The sequence below is a fragment of the Pan troglodytes genome, chromosome 5 (genome assembly GCF_028858775.2).
Source record: "Pan troglodytes isolate AG18354 chromosome 5, NHGRI_mPanTro3-v2.0_pri, whole genome shotgun sequence".
NCBI lineage: Eukaryota > Metazoa > Chordata > Mammalia > Primates > Hominidae > Pan > Pan troglodytes.
In genome coordinates, this window is record NC_072403.2 from 148,446,951 (window position 1) to 148,471,128 (window position 24,178).

Genomic DNA, 24,178 nt, shown 5'->3' on the forward strand with positions numbered 1-24,178 from the left:
CATTTCCTATAATACCTGGGAACAATCAAATGGGATTTTAGGCAAGGCATGGTGGCACATGTAATCCCAGCACTTTGGGAGGCCGAGGTGGTAGATCACTTGAGGCCAGGAGTTCCAGACCAGCCTGGCCAACATGGCGAAACCCCGTCTTTACTAAAAATACAAAAATTAGCTGGGCATGGTAGTGGGCACCTACAGTCCCAGCTACTCAGGATGGTGAGGTGGGAGGATCGCTTGAGCCTGGGAGGCAGAGGTTGCAGTGAGCTGAGATCACGCCACTGCGCTCCAGCCTAGGACTCCGTCTCAAAAGAAAAAGGGGGGGGGGCGTGGATTTTAGCTCCTAATTTGGTTAGCACATCTGTCCTGCTCTCCTAGGAAGGAGAGGGAGGAGGCACATCATCCATGTAATGATATTGTTTTAGCTGAGAGTCTGAACAGTTTAATCATGCAGGGAATTGGGGACTGCCCCTTTTTCTAGGCCCAAGTCCACATGTGGGCAAGAAGGGCGAAAGGGCAGTGGGAACCTGACTGACTAGAGTTCAGCAGGTTTACACCTTCCATCTCACGCTCACTCCAAGGTACCTAGTCACTGAGAAGATGTAGAACTGTCCACTTAAATGATCTCTCTCTCTCTCTCGTACATGCACGCTCTTGCCAAGTGTGTATAGTTGAGTTCACAGAAGTTAAATGCGTGTGTGTGATGGGAAACTATTTCCTGCGAACAAAAACCAAGCCATGTGGAAGGGATAAAACAATCATGGATTAAACTTCCAGGCACGGCTCCAAGGCTCTTTTAGGATATTATTTTATTTTATTCTCAGAACCAAATCTGTGAAGTAGGTAATGTTACCAGCACTGAATGACAGAAGAAATATGCATGTCCCATATTTAGAAAGTGGGTCAGTGGGATCAGAACCCACTTCTGTGTAATTCTGAAGTCAGTGCCCATTTTAGGACACCAGAAGCAGGCTGGTCAGAAGGTTGCCAAGCGGTGCAGGGCCGACTTTGTGACAATGCAAGGCTGCCTTCCGGAGCCCAGGCTGTCTGTGGAGAAAAGAGGTACAAGGGTGTGCCTGTCTTCTTCTGAGTTTCCCCAGATTCTCAGAATGGAAGAAATGGAAGAAGAAAAAGTAGAGAGGCTATACCCAGGAAACCCTAATTAACAGGCCTCTACTCTGGGCTGACTGGCTTTGGGGCATCAGAGGAACCTGCAAAAACCTGCCCTTGGCCTGCAGAACCCATGCACAATCAACATTAAGCCCCCTGAACTGTTTGATCAACCACACATCCAACTTAGGAAAATCCAACACCATGCTGTTAATTTTTTTTTTTTTTTGAGACAGGGTCTCGCTCTGTCACCCAGGCTGGAGTGCAGTGGTATAATCACGGCTCACTACAACCTCCACCACCCCAGTCTCAAGCGATCCTCCCACCTCAGCCTCCCTAGTAGCTGGGACCATAGGCATGCACCACTGCACCCAGCTATTTTTCTGTATTTTTAGTAGAGATGGGGTCTCACCATATTGCCCAGGCTGGTATTGAATTCCTGAGCTCAAGCAATCTGACCACCTCGGCCTCCCAAAGTGCTAAGACTATAGGCGTGAACCACCACGCCCAGCCTCATGTTCATTTCTTTATTATTCTTCAAAATGCTTTAATGGATCTTCTTAGAGCAAATCTACTTTCTCTACCTTCCTAGTTATGATCCGCAAAAGCCAACGTTAGAAAACAAAGGCACAATAACTCCTGGCCACTAAAAATAGAATGTATCACCCCAAAGATGACAGAGGAAGGTATCTGGCATTTACATTTTCCACAACAAATACATTAGGTAGTCAACTGGCTCCTAGATAAAGAAGCATTTACTTCACTCAAATTGAAGCTGTCAAAAACACAGTCACCATCTTGCTTTTAGGGAGAAAAAATTTAAGCCATCCCCACTCATGAAAGAGAAAGATGAAGGATTTCCAAAGGAATAAGCCCAGCCAGGCTTGCAGCTGCACACATCCTTATAGTATCTAGTACCGCACCCTCTTTTCCCCCCATGTAAGCCAGGAGCAGAGCATGAGGCTGCTTGATGGGAAGTCTGGAGTTTATCACACCAGACACCAGGTCTCAGCTCAATGGGCAAAGTAAAAACAAACTCACCATTTGATCCAGCTGAAAGAGCTGTGGAAAGAAAAGCAAACAGCCATGAATAAGCACGTGCTGGGTTTGTTGTTAAACTGAGAAATCAACAAAAAGTGAATGCCTGAAATGGGGTCAATGTCCTTTCCAAACATTCAATCTGCCCATTCTCCTCCAATATAAACACCAAAAAACGCCAAGAACAATTGGAACCTTTACTTTTTTTTTCTGAGTTATAGACAATTATTGCAAAAATATAATGTACTTATATTTTTACACTACTGTTTTATTTATAGCTGGCAATCTTTTCTTTCTTTTTCCTTCTTGCCTTTTTTTGGGTGTAATTATTCAGAAGTATATACCCTAAGAGGCAACAGGTATTTTCTACTGCCTTAAAAGAACCTATTACCTACAGGGCTTGGAAATCCAACAGCTCTATAATGGCTCTGTAGGCCCATTTGTGGTAATCTGGGGTTTCAGCTCTAAAAGGCTAAATTTAACCCCTCTTACACTTGAACCTTAGTATCCACAATGTTAGAGTGATATAGATGGTGACATATTAACTACCTACTAACTATGTGATTGAAGACTATTATGTATGAGGTCCCAGCACTTGTGAAATTGATGGAATACAGCTCCCTGATACTGGAACCAAATGCCTGAGAACACTGTGCTAATATTTATACCAATTTCCAGTGATATCTGTAAACAGGTTAGTTTACTTCCGGAAAATTCTTCCATCTTAAAAGCTTAGGATTGAAGGACTCAGACTATATCCTCTTCAATGCAACCACATACCTGAAAGCTTAGGTTGTGTCTTTTTCTTTTTGCTTGAAACTTTTAAAAACTCATCAACAAGCAAGTCGTTAGCACAGGCTCTCTTGTCAGGATCTGGTTCAAAACATTTCAGTATGAATGCCTTGGCCTCTGCAGACATGGACTCTGGGATCTCAGGGTGGACTTTAAACATTCCCACCTAAGACATAAATATAAAAAGTGCAATGTGCCTTCTGAGTGAACATCTCAGCACCTGAACTCCAGCTTCCATAACTTGACCCCCCAATGCAACAAGATCCCTTATCATACAACACAAACTTATGGCTTTTCTCAAAGGGAGATAAGATGTGTTTGCTGCAGGTTATAGAAGATCGACAGAGTGCCTTGGTACCTTTACCAATGGCACAGGCAGAATAATTAGTTGAAGACAGTAGGCAGCACTAGGAAGTAATAATTTAGTCCTTCAAAGCTTTAGAACATATTGGTACACTGGCACACAAAAAGGATCTTTATTTTTATTTATTTCTTTTTTTTTTTTTTTTTTTTTTTGAGACAGGATCTCACTCTGTCACCCAGGCTGGAGTGCAGAGTGGTGCAATCTCAGCTCACTGCAGTCTCGACCTCCCAGGCTCAAGCGAGTCTTTCACCTCAGCCTCCTGAGGTAGCTCGGACTACAGACATATGCCACCACGCCTGGCTAATTTTTTGTACTTTTTGTAGAGAGGGGTTTTGCCATGTTGCACAGGCTGGTCCAAACTCCTGGGCTCAAGCAATCCACCCACCTCAGCCTCCCAGAGTGCTGGGATTACAGCCACGAGCCACCATGCTCAGCCACCGAGCTGAGACCACTGCGTTGCTCACAGTAGCTAAGTGCTGGGCATTGTGCTGGGGTTTCTCCACTTACAGATCTCATCAAATCCTTCCAACAATCCAGCGGATTAAATATTTTCCTTGTTACACCAATGAGGAAAATAAGGCTTAGAAAGGATGAGGTAACAAGGCTAAGAGAAGGGGGATCTGGGATTTGAACCTGAATTGTTCGGATTAAAGCCTATGTTCTTTTCCCTATTACATGATTTGTGAATATCTTCCCTGTCTCAAATCACCTGCATTAAAAGAGATATTTAAAAGCACTTTAAAATTAAACAATATTTTTATAACAATTAGAATTTACTTCTTATTACTGCTATTCTAAAAAAATTAATGGTATTTTCATTTTTTAGTACAGAGCAAATTTTCAAAGGAAATCCTTTTGTTCTTATACAGCTTATGTAAATTCATTGTAATATAAACAATATATAATTATTTGTAAGAATTATATAGCCTATACCATGTGTCAGACACAGTTCTAAGTGCTTGGTACATTTTACCTCATACACTCCTCAAAAAGCTCTTATTATACAGGTACTTTTTTTTTTTTTTTAAGATGGAGTCTCACTTTTTGCCCAGGTTGGAGTGCAGTGGTGCGATCTTGACTCACTGCAACCTCCATCTCCCCAGTTCAAGTGATTCTCCTGCCTCAGCCTCCCAAGTAGCTAGGATTACAGGTGCCTGCCACTGTGCCCCCCTAATTTTTTTTTTTTTTTTAAGTAGAGATGAGGTTTCACCACGTTGGCCAGGCTGGTCTTGAACTCCTGGCCTCAGGTGATCTGCCCGCCTCAGCCTCCCAAAGTGCTGGGATTATAGGTGTGAGCCACTACGCTTGGCCGACAGGTACTATTTTTATCCTTATTTTATAGATGAGGAAACTGAGGCACAAGCAGGTTAAATAATTTGCTCAAAGTCTCAAATATCTTGACCATGTTGGAGCCTGGATTCAAACACTGTAAACTGGTGCCACAGTCTATGTCATGTCATCTCTCTAAGATAGCAACTTCCTGTGCACAGCTTAGACTGGCCTAATGTGACAAAAAAACACATGGTACAATAATCATTGCATTCGTGAATTATAAAGCAGCATTTCAGATAAGTCCTAGACACTGGAGAAAACCTGAAAGACTGGCCAAGAAGAGAAAGACATCCACTCATGGCAAGAAAGGCACCTCTCTTGGCACCTGTCATTGCTCTCTGAGGTTTGGTCACACTACTCATTTTTATACCAGCAGTGTCCTATCAGATTGTCTTCAAGCATAAAGCCAAGCTTTGCACAAAAGCAGAAGGTCTGTAACAACACATGGCCCCTCACAAGAGGCTATGCACAGATGGAATAAGAGCTAGAAACATGGTCTGCAGCAGGGAGAGGAATAACAATTACCATCTAAAGTCCTCTCAGGCCAAACGCGTGGCTCATGCCGGTAATCCCAACACTTTGGGAGGCCAAGGCAGGCGGAGGGCCTGAGCTCAGGAGTTTGAGACCAGCCTGGGCAGCATGGTGAAACCCCGTCTGTACTAAAATATAAAAAATTAGCTGGGTGTCATGGTGTGTGCCTGCAATCCCAGCTACTCAGGAGGCTGAGGCACGAGAATTGCTTGAACTCAGGAGACGGAGGTTGCAGTGAGCCGAGATCGCGCCACTGCACTCCAGCCTGGGTGATAGATCAAGACTCTGTCTCCACAAAAAAAAAGAAGAAAGAAAGAAAGAAAAAAAGAAAAAAAAAGAAAAGAAAAAGTCCTTTGCCTTGGATCCCACAGGGGAGCACAATAAATAAATAAATAAATAAATAAATAATTTTTTTTTAAGTCCTCTGCCTTAGAAAGTAGCAGATGTGCGAGTTTTACTACTTGGGAAGCATGTTTCCATTTCAAACTTCCTGTTGGCCTGGCAGTCTGGCAGCGGAGGACTGCAGGGATTCAAGATGCAGGTCATAGCCATGCTCAGGCCCCAGATCTCAAAATGCTGGCACTTGTGCTCTCATGAGCCTATTTCTATTATCAGGTACCTCCTACTGCAAAAGGTGGGGCTTCTTCCTCCTCCCATAGGAGTTACTGATGGGCAAATTAACAAGCTAGAGGAGTAGGTATATGAGAATAAGACTGATTTACTTAAAATGGTAATTATGCTCTTTTTTTTTTTAAAAAAAATGAAGCCTTCAAACTATTATGGTAGAGAAGTAAAGGAAATTATTAATTTTGGTTTAATTCCTAAATGGATTATAAAAAAAGTTCTTCTATCTTCATTCACGGAAAATTTTCAGACTGTTTCCCAAAGGGCTTAAATCATCTTCAGTATAGTCATGTGTTATTTATACTGCGTTGTTAAAAGGTGGTCAATGGAAGTTACATTGAATCTCACTTTATAGCTGAGAAAACTAAGGCACAGAGAGATCCACTGTGTGAGGCACCAGCGCTGGTTCTAACCGAGAGAGAATCTTCTTGACCTTTAATGTGTTCTAAGTTGTGTTTACTTAGCACCCTTTATCTAAAAAAATATGACACACACACACAGAACATCCAATAGCTATAAAAAGCTTTATCCATTTGTTTTTAAGAGAAATGAAGTGTGACCTTGAACATAGCTGCTTGTGGTTCTCCCAGTTCATAAAATGGGGGTTTTCCTGTGGCCATTTCAATGATTGTACAGCCCAGAGACCAGATGTCTGCTGCTTTTCCGTAGCCTCTTGGTCCTTTATCTATTATTTCTGGTGCCATATACTGGAGGGTACCTGGAAACAATTCAAACACATTTCCATTTTAAAAAGATAAAACAGAAGGGTATCTAATGACAGTTTTTCAACAGAATTTTTCAACAGAAATGAGACAACTGTAAAAACATGATTCAAGTACTAATATCATTTGTGAGTTCCAGTTTTCTCTGCTATTAATAAAAGTAGAAATAGCAGTTTTTATAATGGATTTCATCAGTGACATAAAAATACTTTACCCATATTATCTGGTTATGAATAGGTACGCTCTTATTCCCTAGACAGTGGAGTATAAGTGAGGCATCATTTCATTGGGCCTCTTAGAAACTTCTAACAATTAGTCTTTTGAGAACAATAACATCAGCACACATTTCTTGAAATGCATGAAGACTGTTATTATGTAAACTTCTAATCTTTTCCAGAAGAGAATATAGTTCATTCATCCATTTCCTTAGCTCTATCTCTATTTTTCAGTTCCTAAATTGAATGCTTTAACTCTTCTGTTTTCATTCTTATTTCTTAATCATGAAAGCATAAAGATACTGAAAGCCATTGTGAAAATTACTGCAAATAAATTTCTGGTGTGCCCTATTCTGTAATCCAAATATACATGACTCCTGCTGCTGTCTGTGGTCCATGGACTAACAGGTTTAAGAAATCAAAGACAGGCCATGAGCCATCCATATAGACACATAATCAGATACAGTGACTAAGAATAAAGTGAAGGCTGGGCGTGGTGGCTCACGCCTGTAATCCCAGCACTTTGGGAGGCCAAGGCAGACGGATCACAAGGTCAGGAGTTTGAGACCAGCCTGGCAAACATGGTGAAACCCTGTCTCTACTAAAAATACAAAAAATAGCCAGGCATGGTGGCGGGCACCTATAATCCCAGCTACTCAGGAGGCTGAGGCAGGAGAATCAGTTGAACCCAGGAGGCGGAGGTTGCAGTGAGCCGAGATCACGCCACTGCACTCCAGCCTGGGCAACAGAGTGAGACTCTGTCTCAAAAAAAAAAAAAAGAATACAATGAAAAAGGGAAGAGCTTTAAGCCTGCATGGAATCAGAGAGGTGGAGAGTGTGGTATAATGGAAAGAATTAAGTGGAGGGGGCCACGAGCCCTTAGTCTGCTTCTGGCCTAGTATACCCCAGGTAAACACTTAAGTACAATTACCTCATTAACCCAAATGAGAGGCTGGATTTGAACTTCGAATACCCCATAAAGTGGTTTCCTAAAGTCTAGCAATGAGTCAGGAGCATGAATAGAAACATATCACCACATACCCTGCTTCTGATATACAAATAATATAGTCAGCAAACAAGAACTCATCCAAGATGCCATGTTGAATTACTTCAAATCATGAGGTGTTTGCCAAAAGAACTGCTTCAGATTTTCTGATTCATAACCAAAGTGACAGACATTTTGATAAATACAGATGACACCTTTTAGGAATGCCTCATGCATGGTTTTAGGTAAAAACAATTGTGTAAAATTCCTGCAAACTGTTCCTCTGAAAAGCACTATCATAGGTGAGAAATGGACTATTGTTTACAAAAATAAAAGTGTATCATTTTTGTTATGTATTGCAGTCTTTCTAGGTTTATCCTGCAGACCTTATCACTGCATAGCAGTAGTTCACGCTAACATACAACTGCACATGTCTGCTCTCAGAAAGCCTTTCACCTGGCCAAAGACAAGGCAACCATGCTCCCCAAAGACGCTCGCCCACCTTTACTACAAAATTGGTATGATTTCTCGTCATTTGTAGCTTTTCCCCAAGTGATAATTTTGTATGATTTAAATAAGCTCAAATGGTCTTTTCGAAAATGCGTCGAAGCCTACCACCCCCTTTTGTTGTCTCGGGGCCTAGAATAGAATTAATGAGAGAATTTAAGTTGTACTAATAGCTAAGTAGGAGTTATAGTGGATCAAAATTTGGAAATTTTTAATTTTTAAACATCGTAAATTAGACAATTCAAGTAATGTCAACAACAAATTATGCAATATTTGATTTGTCAGATAACAATCTGCCAATTGTGTTTAATTATCCCCCACTGAGCAAGTGCCAGAAAAACAGGTTGAGTCATGTGTTCTTATCTGCTCCTCTTTTTACTCCACAAATACATGCCACATAATATTTTAAACAAAGCAATTTACGAAGCTGGATAATGAAGATGAGAGCCAACCTGAACACTGGCTTAAGTAAAATCAATGAGAGTATTTGCTCTAAAACTCGTACCTCACATATCTGCATTCTAAAGTTTTTTTAAAAAATTGCTTTGAAATATCTACTGTAGAATTTCTTTGCTGCTGCAACTACCCAGGGAGGTGGTACAGCTTAGTGGTTAATTAAACTCTAATGTCACATTTCATTCATTCATTCATTCATTCATTCATTTAACATATCCACACTGAGGGCCTACTATGGGCCAGGCACTGTTCTAGGCACTTAGAATACAGCAGAGGAGAAAACAGACAGAAATACCTGGGCTTATGTTTTTGCAGTAGAAGCCAGATGATAAATTATCAGCACAGTAAGTAAATTATACAGCATGTTAGAAAGTGACATGTTATGACCAAAAAAATATAGACCCGAGTGAAGAGGATCAGCAGGAAGGCTGCCATGGTAAACAGGGTATTCATGGTTGGTCTCACTGCAGAGGTGACATCTGCGTTGAGACTGGAAGAAGGTAAGAAAGTTACCCATGCAGACAGCTGGGGTAGCGGCAGGAGGAAAAGCCTGTGCAAAGGCCCTGTGATGGGACCCTGCCTGCTGTCATGGAGGAAATGCAGGAAGGTCCACGTTTCTGGCTCTGAGTAAATAACAGAAGAAGAGTAGGAAATGGGGTCTGAAAGGGAACAGACTCCGAATCAGGTCAGAGCCTTGTCCCCCACTATGAGGGTTCTGACATTTGTTTACTCTGAACAAAAAAAAAAGAAAGCCACTGAGGGCTCTGAGCAATAGGACTTGGTTTATGTTTCAGAGGGATCACTCTGGCTGCAGTGCTGAGAGTATACAGTAGGGGGCAAAAGTGAAGCAGGAGCACAGTTGGAGAAGCCACCGAAAATGCAGGTGAGCGATGAGAGTGGCAGCAGCAGAGGTGGTGAGAACCGGCCCAATGTTGGACATGTTTTGAAGGCTTCGTGGATGGACTGGGTTGGAGTGTGAGAAAAGAGAAGCTCCCTGGATAACAATGTCGGGAGTGGCTGCCAACTGAGACAGAAGAGTGTGCCGGGGACAGGTTTGGGAGAAGATAATTAATTCCCTTTGGCCTGTTAAGTCTTGCTTGAGTCTCAGCTCTATTACTAAGTAGCTTTGTGACCTTGGGCAAGTTATTCAACCTCTTTGAACCTTCATTTTCTCACCACAAACTGGGATAATGATACCTAATGATTAAGGCTGATATATGAATTTCAATAAAACAACATATGTAAAGCACTTAGTGCAGAGCGAGGTAATACAGTAAGCACTCCATAAATGGTGATCACTGCTGCCTTTTCCCTCATCAAAATCACCAAAAGGTGATACAGACCAATTTATTGACTGAGCACCTGGGACTAAGCACCTGGGACTTGGTGACCACCAAGTTCATGTTTGAAGCCTACGAAGTACAGGGCCCTCGGCACCAGTGCTGGGGACAGATCTATGCATGTTAGTGACACACGTCACTCTTATGTGACACCAGTGGAAGAGGTCCAAGCAAAGGGCTCTGTGAGGACTGCTTTCCTACAATTCCTTTGGAGATTTTACAAAAAAGATGTTCCCCAGATTAGTAGCAGAAGATATTGTGTTAACATCCTGTCCCACAAAGTGTGTGAAATGAGGGATTTTCCTCTCAGAAGTTACTGAGTCTTGACAGCACTGAAACTGCTGCTTGCCAAGTTAAGAGTATGAGGAAAGAAATGTAAAGACATTTGAAGTTATTAATAGGTCAGAATTTAGTTTTTTCAAAAAAATATATTCAAAATGTGTTTAATTCTGTACCCTAAAATATCCATTGCCCTGAGGTGGGAGCTGGGCCAGGGGTATTGCTGACTGAATGCTCTAGGGAAAAAACTTACACAGAATTTCTCTCTCTCCTCCTGCAGGAAGGTAGAGATAAAGATGGACTAGAGCCAGAAGGTAAAAGCAAAGAGCAAACAGTAGATACAAAATCTGAGTTCTGGCTAGGCGTGGGGGTTCGCACATGTAATCCCAGCACTTTGGGAGTCCACGGCAGGTGGATCACTTGAGGTCAGGAGTTTGAGACCAGCCTGGGCAACATGGTGAAACCCTGTCTCTACCAAAAATACAAAAATTAGCCAGGCATGGAGGTGCGTGCCTATGGTCCCAGCTACTAGGGAGGCTGAGGTAGGAGAATCACTTGAGCCCGGGGTAGGGGAGGTCACAGTGAGCAGAGATTACACCACTGTACTTCAGCCTGGGTTACAGAGCGAGAACCCATCTCAAAAGAAAAAACAAAAACAAAAAAACAGTTTTGCCAGGCATGACATCCTAGATACTTAGGAGAGTGGGGTGGGTGGACTGCTTAAACCCAGGAGTTCAAGACCAGCCTGGGCAACATAGCAAGACCCAGTCTCAAAACAAAAACAAAAACAAAAAACCAGTCTGAGTTCCATCCGGTACACACTGCTGTGACTTCTGACTGCAATGTCACTTCTCTCCCAGGTAATTTCCTCATCTACAAAATGGAGGTACTCCCACCTACCTCACAGAATTGAGATGGGGCCATGTTGCTTCATATTAGACCAAAGATTATTCATGATCTTTTTCTCTTCCCTTCCCCCCACCCTTTTTTTTCCTGCTAAATTTCTCTCTATAAGAAGAACTTAACACTTCATGAGAATCAGCATGATGGAGTGATAAGAACTAAATGGAGATCAGGTTTGAAATCTCACACACCCTCCCTATAACTGTTGGGCAGTCATGAATCTCTTGAGTCTGAGCTTCCTCTTGGCTACTGTTACCTTTTTGGAAATCACTTGGTCTCCACCCTCCCAGTACTTTGCACCAGAGGCAGCTCAGTGGCTGCGTTGCCTACTTTCTCAGGAAAGCTCTCTCCCTCCCTTCTTCTGAGTCGGTGAGTCACTTCCTCTTCTGAATTGAAATCCTAGGGTTATTTATATTGTGGAGTAGGGGAGTCAACCACAGAGAGTAAACAGTAAAAGAGGGAATTCATCGTCCAAATGGGAAGTGATTAGGGTATGAGTAAGAATCACAGAGAGGTTGGGCCAAGGAAATGTTTAATAAAAAAAAAAAAAAAAAAAATCTTGCTAGAGTTATTGTAGGCCAACCAGGAAAGAAGTAATTACATGAAAAGAAAAATAAGTAACAAGTTGAGAATTAAAAAAAAAAAAATCTTCAGTGGCATTAAGCAGGAGACTAAGCAAGTCATATAAATACAGGAAGAGAAAAGGGCCAAATCAAATTCTGTAACACATTTTTCAGTGAGCATCAAAAGATACCAACATTGGCCAGGCGCAGTGGCTCACGCCTGTAATCCCAACACTTTTGGAGGCCACAGGTATATCGCTTGAGCCCAGGAGTTTGAGACCAGCCTGGGCAACATGGTGAAACCTTGTCTCCATCAAAAATACAAAAAAATTAGCTGGGCGTGGTGGCACATGCCTGTAGTCCCAGCTACTCAGGAGGCTGAGGTGGGAGGATTGCTTGAGCCTGGGAGTTTGAGGCTGCAGCGATAGGTGATCACACCACTGCATTCCCGCCTAGGTGACAGGGCAAGACCCTGTCTCAAAAAAAAAAAAAAAAAAAAAAAAAAAAAGAAAGAAAAGAAAAGAAAAGAAAGAAAAGAGAAAAGATACCAACATTACTGTGTGTGAGAACACCAACTGAATTTCTCTCTCACATTGTGCTCAAACTCAGCAATTATTTCTTTAATTACATAAGATCTGTATCATCATTGCAAAAACATACCAGTAAAAGTTTCAGTACAGGGGTTTATGCCAGCAAGCCTCTTTGATGTCCCGAAGTCAGAGATCTTGAGAACACCACTGTAGGTATTAATCAACACATTGTCACCCTAGAGAACAGAGGACTTTAATCACAATTGTTATCTTTCTTCAGATACTGTCTGTTGTTGACTTGGTAAGTCCAATTTAAAAAAAAAAAAGGTGTCCTTACAGCTACCAACGACATTAATTCTGTATTCTTCATTAATAGTTTATCTCAATAGTGCATTCTTGACACCATTTTTTGTTTACATATTATCAGTTTGAAACCAACCACCTTTGCGAAAATTACAACAGTGAGAAAATTATGACAGTAAAAGAGATCTGATCTAACCACCACCATCTTGCCTTAAATTTCCAAACTTCCCTTGGTCATTCCAGGGTGTAGACCAAGCTCACTTGGAGAAATTTAATTTATAGTTTAGTTGATAATAGCCCTTCCCCAAAACTAAACCATCTTTGTAAAACTAATGAAAGGCCACCAGGTTAGGAGGATGAGAGGGGCCTAAAGTCCGCTAAGATGTAGGCACAGTCAAATGATTATCAGCCCATTATTCTGGGGGTCACAAGATTTGCAACTTCCCCAATTGTTCCTATAATTGACATCACTATTGTAGAACCGAAGACTGGCCTTTTGAGATGTCTTTACAGGCTTTTCCATTTCTGACTATCAGATGGCATCACCCAGACCTGTGACTCTGGACTCAACCAGTCCTGTGGCCCCCACCCAGAAGTGGACTCAACACACAAGAACCATTTTCCACACCCCTATAATTACATCCCCAACCACCCAGACCCTAGCCCCCTGCTCACCAAACTATCTTTGAAAAACCCTAGCCTCTAAATTTTTGGAGAAGCTGATTTGAATAATTATAAAATCCAATGTTTTGTTTGGCCATCTCTATGTGTATTAAACTCTTTCTCAATTGCAATTCTTACATCTTGAGAAATCAGCTCTATCTGGTCAGTGGGCAACATGAACTCATTGGGTGGTTATAAGTTCTTCATAATCTGCTACTCAGATCACAAGATCAAATATGATTCCTAATTGGTTAGAGCTTGTTGCTATTTACAGATATATAATGATGTATGTATAATTAAATTACGATTTTCATAACTTTCCAGTTACCTCACTTTCTTTTCTATGTTTCTTTACTTCTTTTCCTGGAATATGTAGGGACATGATAGATAAATGGGCTTTTTGGTTGATTTTAGGGTACTAATATTAACTTATTTTCAACAGTCCAGACTTTGTAAAAAATGTATTAGTTCTGAATTTTCTTTTTAAAAAGAGAATGTAAAGTTATTATTTTAGCTTATTTTAGAGAATCTATACCTTATAATTATAGTTAAATCAATGAATATGTGATACTTGTGAGAAAAGAGGAATTTTTTTCTTCTAACCATTCATCCATTGATTCAGTAAGTATTTACTGAGTAGCTACTATGGGCAAGGATACAAAGATTAACCAGCCTATAAGCTCCTCAGGACCAGGGGCCATCTCCTGTTTAACTTTTGACAGCTGCATCCCACACCACAGAGCTCCTAGGAAACATTGTGTGGTGGGAGCACAATCTTGTTGGCTGAACGAAGTTAAGTAGTGTGTTCCTTGAGCAGAAGCGTTAAGACATGAACATAAATAACTGATTCAGGGTTGAACGATATTTTATATTTCTGCTGTTTCTAAGATTTACTTATTCACCATTCTAAATTAATACTCATAACACAATATGACTTTTGCAAGTAAAATAATAACCCAGCAAAGAAAGAACTCATGAAAATGAATGCTGGTGTACCTCACCTTTATGTCCCGGTGAACTATCTGATTGTCATGGAGATATTTTAATCCTTCCAGTATTTGCTTTGTATAAAAGCCAATTGTTTGCTCATTGTCTTTTAATGGACCCCATTTGGAACGAAGGAGAGCAGAAAGACTTCCTGTAAAGTAGGGATAAATAGTAAATAAATCCTCATTCAAACGAGCTCTTTAAAGTGTATTAATAATGTAACAGTAATTTAAGCTAACAGTCATTGGTTCTTCACAGTGGCCCAGGAGCTATACTGGATATCGGGCTCAAACATGAATTTGCAAATATCCCTACTCTAAAGATGCTTGTAATCAAATATGTCTAAGTAAAAGGCCAATGTCAATTGCCAACTTTAATTCAAGTCATGATGATAGATACTGAAATGGTTCCCATATTTATGTATTGTCTCTGTGAAATTACATAATTCACATGTAAAGCTTCTAGAACTTTAAATTATTTGAGCCTTATTATTTAAGGAATGTGACTTTGTGGCCTGAGTCATATAGCATTCAGTTGTAACTTCTGATTCTGCGATTATAGGCTAAATCTCTTCCGCATTTTTGTCCTGTAAATGATTGGAGAAGACTGAATGGTGCCAAAGAAAGGATCCCCTGAGACCACTACCCCTCCTTATGGAACATTAAAATAATGTGCCTTGGAATACAGCAAGCTGTAACCACTTAAATGTAATGACTTTGGGTAGAAGATGTTGCCACCCTGTTAGTCTTCAGCTTATACAAGTGAAACATGAACTTCCTCACTTTGGAACACTGGCCCATTCTTTTGGAGTCTGTGTTTCCTAGGTGGCTATCCTCAAGCTTTGCACTGGAATAAACTCTATACATTAGGATATTTTCTAAATCTCATCATTTATGGTTGACATCTCCTAACAAACTGGAGGTAATGTCACATGTCCAATTTTTCTTTCAGTTTAAACAGATTAAGACCTGGACTCTAGTAAATCCCATTCAATTTTACTCCCCTTCGAGGCTCTAAACATTCACACTTTTTAAAGAAAGAAATATCTCTTACCTCCAGGGACCTGCTCCATGAAGATTTTAATGAAACCATTCTCACTGAAAGAGCCCAGATACTGGACAATATTTTTGTGCTTCAGGTGTTTATGCAATGCTATTTCTTCATGCAGGGGCTGAGAGTATCTAAAAGACATGCAATTGTCAATGAGTTAATTATGCAGCCAGACTTTACTGTATAAATTTAAACAATACAAATGGAAAACGTCAGCCAAATATATGTCCATATGTAAAACCAAAACAACCATTTAAGGCCTTTATTTCTCCTAAGGTAAATTCTATGAGGTGGAAGGTTTGGTAGGAACTAAGGGGAAATGTGTCAGGTACTAAGCCAGTTGTATACATTAATTCATTTCCATGAGAAGGTAGTATTGGTATGCCCATTTTACAGACGAGGAAACTGATTCACAGAGAGGATGACTGACTTGCTCAAGATCCCAAAGCTATTAAGTGACAGAGCTAAGATTCAAACCCAGGAGAACGGAAATCGTCCACAGTTTACTCTCCATATTAACATATTAACATGACTTTCTATTCCACTGGCCTCATCAACACAACTTTATTATTGACTACAAAACTTTACTATTACAATTTACTATTAATCAGGAGACTCTTGCCCAGGAAGACAAAACTTGCATAATGTACATTCCAGAACTTCCTGAAAGGCCCGCCAATTCTTCAATAGCAAACACAAAACCACTCATATGTCAAATCTCTTTGAGCCCCTTGCATCAAAATCTCCACCTTACTGTATCCACTAATTCTATTATATCATGATTTTTACCTAATCCTCATGAAGCCTCCACATTGAAAGTGTGACTTCAAAATTATGTCCTTGATATATGTTGCTGATTCAAATTATAAAAGTTATTTTATATTTCTGGAGCAGAACAACACTTTTGATGATTATTGGAAGTACTGTAAAGCTTTATAGACTCTTAACCACCCTGAATTTAATGTAGCCCTAATGTAATTATTGTACAGCTTGCCAAAGAACATAATTTCAGCAAATTGAGTTTTAAAAATCAAATTGGCTTTTATTCATGATTCATGAGCCAGGCAGTATCCAATCAAAATAGGAGGTCCACTGGGCATGGCAAAACAGTGGGTTTTCTTTCCTAAGGTAGCTTGAGCAGGAAGAAAAACAACACAGAGCAAAAACCAAGTGGTTAACGTTAGGTTAGTTCAGGTTACTTCCCTTGCAGGGGTTAAAGCAGAGGGGACTTCTTTTCATGCCAGCTCAGGTTCGCTGGGTGCCTTTTGATCAGTCCCTGTGACTCTGTTTTGTTTTTGTTTTTTGAAAACTGGCCTGTTGGAGAATTTGGCTATCATCTCTCTCCTGATTTTTCAGAAGGTCAGATCTTACAAGTAAACTGCTTAGTTTTGGTTTGGTGATGTGGAACCCTAGCATGGTTCCACAGGCTGGTCTATTGGAGCCTAGTGCAGGAGCTCAGTCCAAATCAGTAGCCTCAAATTTTACTTAAGAAGCTAAATATTGTAGGGTGTCAGCAACAATAAATACAGACTCAAAGCAATTCCTCGAGATATAGATCTATATATAATCTAAATTGAATATATATATCTCTTCTCTAATGGAGGCTACAGGTGTGAAATACACTAATAATTCACATTAGTGCAAACCTGGTGTCTCACACTTGCTTCAGTCCTACATGTAGGAAACCCTTAGATCTTACACTGACAAATCCATTGGTTAATGCTGAATAATGCTATTTTCAATAAGCTTTTTAGAGTAAGTGCTTTAGCTAAAGCAATTAGTTTATAAACATTTAAATTCATTTAATTTAAATTAATTTTTATTATCTGTGTAATATTTCCAGAAAGCAGCCAACAGCAATAACAATAACAAAAGACTTGTATTTTAGATCGATTATTCTTTTTTTCTTTAAAATTGCTTTAGGAACTATGAAGGGCACGTATTAAAATGAGCACTTTAATAGTATACCAGTTAGAAATAGCAACAACATTTTGATAATTGCTTGAGTGAGATAACACCAGAAATATCAATATACAGTGTTACCAATAAGATACTTAGGTAATGACTCTCAACTATAAGGGTATTTACAAGTTGCTTCTTCCATGAGGGTTAAAACACTTTGATGTTGGTTCATACCTGCTCCTCTTTTTTTTTTTTTTTTTTGAGATGGAGTTTCACTCTTGTCGCCCAGGCTGGGGTGCAATGGCGTGATCTCAGCTCACTGAAACCTCTGCCTCCCGAGTTCAAGTGATTCTCCTGCCTCAGCCTCCCAAGTAGCTGGGATTACAGGCGCCTGCCACCATGCCTGGCTAATTTTTGCATTTTTAGTAGAGATGGAGTTTCACCATGTTGGCCAGGCTAGTCTCGAACTCCTGACCACAGATCACCTCTCCCCACCTCAGCCTCCCAAAGGGCTGGGATTACAGCTGTGAGCCAACAAACCTGGCTTATAACTGTTCTTGATATGGATTAGTGGCAAATACTGTGCCTCTGTATTCTACAGAGTTAAGAGATAAAGAAAAATCTGAAACAATCAAGTAACTCGATGATGATGATGATGGTGATGATGATGATTTGAGACAGGGTCTCTCTCTGTCACCCAGGCTGGAATGCAGTGGCACGATTACAGCTCACTGCACCCTCAGCCTCCCAGGCTCAAGCAATGCTCCCATTTCAGCCTCCCGAGTAGCTGTGACTACAGGCATGCACCACCATGCCCAGCTAATTTTTGTATTTTTTGTTTTACCATGTTGTCCAGGCTAGTCTCAAACTCCTGAGCTCAAGTGATCCGCCAGCCTCAGCCTCCCAAAGTGCTGAGATTACAGGCATGCACCACCATACGGGGCCCTCAGTTAATTATTAATCAAAAGACTCCCACCTCCTGATTCTCTACTGAAAATCAAAACATCAATGCTTAAACTTAAGACCCTGGAGAAGCAATATCCTTACCTCATTACTTAAACTAAGGAGATAGCTCAAAATTTGCAATAATAGTCAGAATCCAACCTAGCTAAGGACAAGTACTCTTCTCCAATATAAAAAATATTACAAACACCCAGCATTTTCACTAAGTGTAAGTGCCAAGCATTAAACAAGGATGGAATTATAATTTGTTCACATCAACAAATTATTCTTATCTATGAGAATTATAAGAAAATCATATTTCTTCTCAATTACCTGTAACAAGGGAAAGAAGAAATGGCCTAGATAATCAGAGATACTTACATATTTTGGTTTTGACAAAACTATTAATCCACAGGTATCTCCAGACATCCCCTCTGAGTCAAATCCCTACTGCTAACCATCTAGACCAGTGGTTGCCAACCTTGACTGGATATTTACATCTCCTAGAGGGCTTCTAATTGTCCAGGACCACTCCAGGATTTTTGGAAGCAGAGCTTGAGCATCAGTATTTTTAAAAGCTCCCCTGTTGTCTCTCATATACAGCTGGGTGAAAAATGACATAGAAATAACCAGTCCACAGCCGGTGCAGTGGTTCACTCCTGTAATCCCAGCACTTTGGGAGGCCAAGGTGGGCAGATCACTTGAGGTCAGGAGTTCAAGACCAGCCTGGCCACATGGTGAAACCCCATCTCTACTAAAAATATAAAAATTAGCTGGGCGTAGTGGCAGGTGCCTGTAATCCCAGCTACTTGGGAGGCTGAGGCAGGAGAATCACTTGAACCCAGGAGGCGGAGGTTGCAGTGAGCCGAGATCGCGCCACTGCACTCCAGCCTGGGTGAGAATGAAACTCCATCTCAAAAATAAAATAAAATAAAAATAACCAGTTCAGGATATGTAGAATATCAGAAGAGAAAGCCAACCTGAGATTAACAACTAGTTGGGGGTGGATGATGAGAGCATACTAAATCTACCTCTTCTCTCTTACAACCACTTTGATTCTCTAACAAAGTGGTTTTAGAACATGAAGGAAACAGAGGAGAAATTGTTTCCATTGCTCTGATCCTTCTTTACAGATGGTAGTTTAGTGTACACCCAGGTTGTATCATGCATTATTCACATCACACTACTTTTGTAATTATGCTTTGTAACTGTAACTGCTATCTTTTTCAACAAAACGTCCACACCCCTCCAGGTTACATGGATAGAAACAACTTTGTTTGCTGTATCTTCACAATAATAGAGTTGTCTGTGATCTCTTTATATTGTCAATAAGAAGATGCCCTGCACCAGCTGTTCAAGCTAAGGGCTTGTCATGTGCAAATCACATATACCAACTGCATTGTTACAGAACAGGAGCTGAAACATCTTGTTGGTGTTGGTGTGCTTTGTGTGTGTATAGTAGCATTTGAATAAACTTAAACTACAGGGTGATTTTAAAAGTGAGTTTCTTCCAAGTGTTCACCTAAATCCATCAGGAGGAGAGAAGAGAGGAGCTGTGGCTAAAGGTTAGTGAATTTGGCTGCAGCAATTTGATAGTGATGACCTCGTTAAATTTCATATTGTTTCAAAGTCTACACTACCTATACATATGCTCCTTAAGAACGCATAGGACTGAAAGAAAAATTTTAAGATGACAACTTTATATATATTACCTAGGTATTTAATGAGTAATTTCTATTACTGTTTCATAAGAATCCATAATCATGTCTCATGAATTAACTAAGAGGAAACTTTGGAACAACACCAAACAAATATGAAATTGAATGAAACTACACATGCTGCAGGCAGCAACAGCTGTTTGCTTACCTAGTATCTATTCTTCCCTCTTTCTATGATTTTGTTTGGAGAAACAAATGGCTGGCTAAACAGCCAGAGTTCCTAGTTCCTTGTAGGTAGGGGTAGGCATTTTGGGCGAGTGCAACAGAGGAGAAAGTATACTGGGCAGTTCTGGGAAGCTCTGTTTTCCTTTTCCTTCTGGACTGACATATGGAACCTGGAGGCAGTGTGAAAGTCATGCACTAAGGATAAAGAGCTGGGACCGGACACAGTGCTTGCATGGGAGGGGGTGTCTTTTTCAGTTTGGGACAGTCAGAGAAGACCTCTCTGAGGGCTTGACATTTGAATTAAAGCTTAAGTGATGAAAATGAGGCAATCCTGCCAAGGTCTGGGTTGATCTTGGTATGCCCGATAGAGAGACACCAGTGTGGCTGGAGTGGAAGTGAGGCCACAGAGGAAGCAGATCACCTATGGCCTTGTGATTCAAAGTGAGGGTTCTGGGTTTCATGCTGGTTGCAGTAAGAATCCACTGAAGGGTTTTAGGCAGTAGTGACATGATGTGATTTTTAAAAATAGATGTTATTATTTAGAGCAGTTCGTAAGTTCACAGAAAAATTGAGAGGGAGGTACAGAGATTTCCCACACACTCCTGGTTCCCACACATGCACAACCTCCCCCATTATCAACATTCCCCACCAGAGTAGTCCATTTGTTACAACTGATGGACCTTCACTGACACATCATTTTCACTACATGATTTGATTTTAACTTCAGAAAGACCTCTGTGACTCCTCAAAGAAGGATGGACTAGGAGTGGAGGAAAGAGTGAAAGCAGAGACCAATTAGGAGGTGATTGCAGAGACTAGAAGGGAGTCCCAGCGACAGGCCTGAAGGCTTAGATTAGAGGTGCAGCTGTGGTGATCAGAAAGAGTAGAGAGATTCAGAATATATTGCAGAGGCTGATACAACAAACAGTACAACTTACTGATGGAGTAGATGTGGAGTGCAAGAGAAAGAGAGGAATCAAATGAATCCTGGAGGTTAGCCTGAGCAGCTGGATACATGGGGAGACAGTAACTGATGACACAAGGAGTACTTTAGGGAGAGTATATTTGGGAATAAAAATTGGGTTCACGGCCTGGCGTGGTGGCTCACGCCTATAATCCCAGCACTTTGGGAGGCTGAGGTGGGCAGATCACTTGAGGGCAGGAGCTCGAGACCAGCCTGGCCAACATGGTGAAACTCTGTCTCTACTAAAAACACAAAAATTAGGCGGGCATGATGACGCAGGCCTGTAATCCCAGCTACTCAGGAGGCTGAAGCATGAGCATTCCTTGAACTCGGGAGGTGGAGGTTGCAATGAGCTGAGATGGGGCCACTGCACTCCAGCCTGAATGACAGAGTAAGTCTCTGACTTAAAGAAATAAGGAAATAAAAATAAAATCTGGGTTTGCTATTGGGTTATATACTCACTACCTAGGTATATTTGATGGATTCCTTTGTACTCCAAACCTAAGCAACACACAATATTCTTTTGTAACAAACCTGCGCATGTACCCCCTGGTTCTAAAATAAAAGTTAAAAAAGGAAAAAAATCCAGGTTCAGTTTTGGTCCTGTTAACCTTGAGATGCCTTTGAGATCTATAACTGGAGATGTGGGGTAGACAGGTAACCTGGGGAGCTCAGGGGTGGGTCCTTCCTAAGGAAGGCTGGTCATGTGGCCTATGACCACGGCCACAGAACGTGGACTCAAGGGCAGCCAGAGTCAGCCCATGATGTAGCCCAGCATTAAAGCCTGGCCAAATATGGATAATAATAACCATCTATTAAATAATCCAATCCTCTCTCTTTCAGACTTTGAATACACAACACACACAACTGTGTATCATACACTACAACTGCGTTGCACTAATTACAGGAGCACTGCCTTACAGAGAGATGTAAGGGAAGCCCTAAGGCAGCAGAAATCATGAGGTTGAGAGAAGACAGAATTATTAGTTAGAGAAATAAACCATAAGGCAGAGCACAAGAGCAGTGAGCAACAGATAATCCTATCACCAGAGCGCTTCAGTTTCCTGAACATTTTTGTTCCTAAAAAAGATTCCACCTTTCACAAGGCCTCACTATGTGAGATTCAACTCATTTCTTCAAGCATAGGTTGGTGCAAAAGTAATTGCGGTTTTTGCCATTAATTACTTTTGATGGCAAAAATGTATATATTATACATTTTGTAGTTGTCACACAGTTCTTGGATATTGTCCCAGTTTTTTTTCAGTCTTTTTTCTCTTTGCTTTTTTAATTTTGAAAGTTTCTACTGATATATTCCCAAACTCAGAGATTCTTTAACTGTGTCCAGTCTACTAATAAGCCATCAAAGCCATTCTTCACTTCTATTACTGTTTTTGATCTCCAGCATTTTAAAAAATTATTCCTAGGATTTCCATCTCTGAGCTTACATTACCATCTGCTCCTGCACAATCTCTACTTTTCCATGAGAGCCCTAAGCATGTGAATACGATTCACAATCTGATAACTCTAATATCCCCGCCATATCTGGCTCAGGTTCTGACACTTGCTATGTTGCTTAAACTGTGTTTTTTTCTTTCAGTATGCCTTATAGTTTTCTATAGAAAGGTGGACATGATATCCTAGGTGAAAGTGCTGCAGTAAATAGGCCTTTAGTGATGTGGTGGGAAGCAGTCAGGGAGGGGAAGAGTTCGACAGGTCTGTGATTAGGTCTCAGTCTTTTAGTGAGCCAGTGCACCTGTGCTGTGAATTTTACAAGTGCTCCTTAGCTTTAGCCCCCTTAGGTGAGACAGGACAGCTAGAGGTGGGCTAAATTTGGTACTCCACTTCCCCTAGTTTGGTTAGGCTCCGGTAAAATAGAGTCTCTTGTGGACAGACCTTGTTAAGAACAGAATGCTCAGCGTATTTAAAAATGGTGACTTTGCCGGGCATGGTGGCTCACGCCTGTAATCCCAGCACCTTGGGAGGCCGAGGCGGGCGGATCATGAGGTCAGGAGATCGAGACCGTCCTGGTTAACATGGTGAAACCCCGTCTCTATTAAAAATACAAAAAATTAGCCAGGCGTGGTGGTAGGCACCTGTAGTCCCAGCTACTCGGGAGGCCGAGGCAGGAGACTGGCATGGATCCAGGAGGTGGAGCTTGCAGTGAGCCGAGATCGTGCCACTGAACTCCAGCCTGGGTGACAGAGCAAGACTCAGTCTCAAAAAAAAAAAAAAAAAAAGAAATAGTGACTTTTCCTTTCTTGCTGCCAGAAGCACAATGGGATTTCTCTCATTTCAAGTCTCTGTGAGGACCTGGTAAAGCTCCAAAACTCATGAAAGTGTGACCCTCACCCCCAGCCCCCAGTGACTGGGTCCCGCTGGAGTTTTTAACTCAGACTTCACAGTGGGCCTCTAGAGATTTGTCAGTTACAGTTCAGTTTTCCTACCCCAGCACTGGTTCCCACAGAGGTGAGCAGATCATGGATTTCTGCTCAGTAAGTTATGAGTCTCTCAGTTTTCCAGTCTCTCCAATTTCAGGGGCAGCTGCCTCCCTTGCAACTTCACTGACGAATCCAAGAAGAGCCACTGATTTCAGTCTGTTCAGCTTTCTACTTGTTAAGATGGAAAGACAACTTCCAAGCTCCTCACATGCCCGACTGGAACCTAGAACTGGTTCCAACCTAAACGATTTCTGATAGTGCTTATTCCTCATCTATTCACATAATACATCCACCTTTATCCAAGACAACCTGAGCCCAACACACACAGGGCCATTCTCTTTTCTAGTCTTTGAAAGCCCCGTTCTTCCCCACCAGTCTGGCACTTCAAACACTGAATGATGCAGCAGCGAAACCTCAGAAGGAGCTAATTCACACAGTGAAGTTTTTACAGTTTCATTCATTAGAATATCATCAAGTATTTTCTAAAATACTGTCAACAACCCAAAGTACTACAGAACAGCTTTTAGTAGCTACAATTACTGTACCTGCTGTCTCTCTCTGGGATTTCCTTAATAGCAATTCTGACTTGGTTGCTCAAGTCCCGACCTGCGTAGACTATCCCGTAAGTGCCTTTTCCTAAAACGACTCTGTCACCATTTTCATCATATTCATAGTCATACTACAAAAGGAAAAACGGGGAGAAAAGATCGAAACATTAGTTCATTCTACATTTCAAACATCAAATTTTTTTCCAAGAG

General features: G+C 41.1%; 1 protein-coding gene across 11 annotated transcripts in view; it reads right to left on the reverse strand.

Moving 5' to 3' along the window:
• The window catches only part of MAP3K5 (mitogen-activated protein kinase kinase kinase 5), a 266,255-nt gene that overhangs the window by 41,792 nt on the left and 200,285 nt on the right, over positions 1–24,178 (reverse strand). For all 11 annotated transcript variants that reach the window (XM_054686344.2, XM_054686343.2, XM_054686341.2 and 8 more), the window contains 7 exons: positions 23,966–24,099; positions 15,295–15,422; positions 14,256–14,392; positions 12,419–12,524; positions 6,349–6,506; positions 2,926–3,103; positions 2,149–2,169 (listed from right to left, as the gene is read on the reverse strand). In XM_054686344.2, the coding sequence (XP_054542319.1) occupies positions 2,149–2,169; positions 2,926–3,103; positions 6,349–6,506; positions 12,419–12,524; positions 14,256–14,392; positions 15,295–15,422; positions 23,966–24,099 (862 nt within the window). The remainder of the gene's footprint in view (positions 1–2,148; positions 2,170–2,925; positions 3,104–6,348; positions 6,507–12,418; positions 12,525–14,255; positions 14,393–15,294; positions 15,423–23,965; positions 24,100–24,178) is intronic.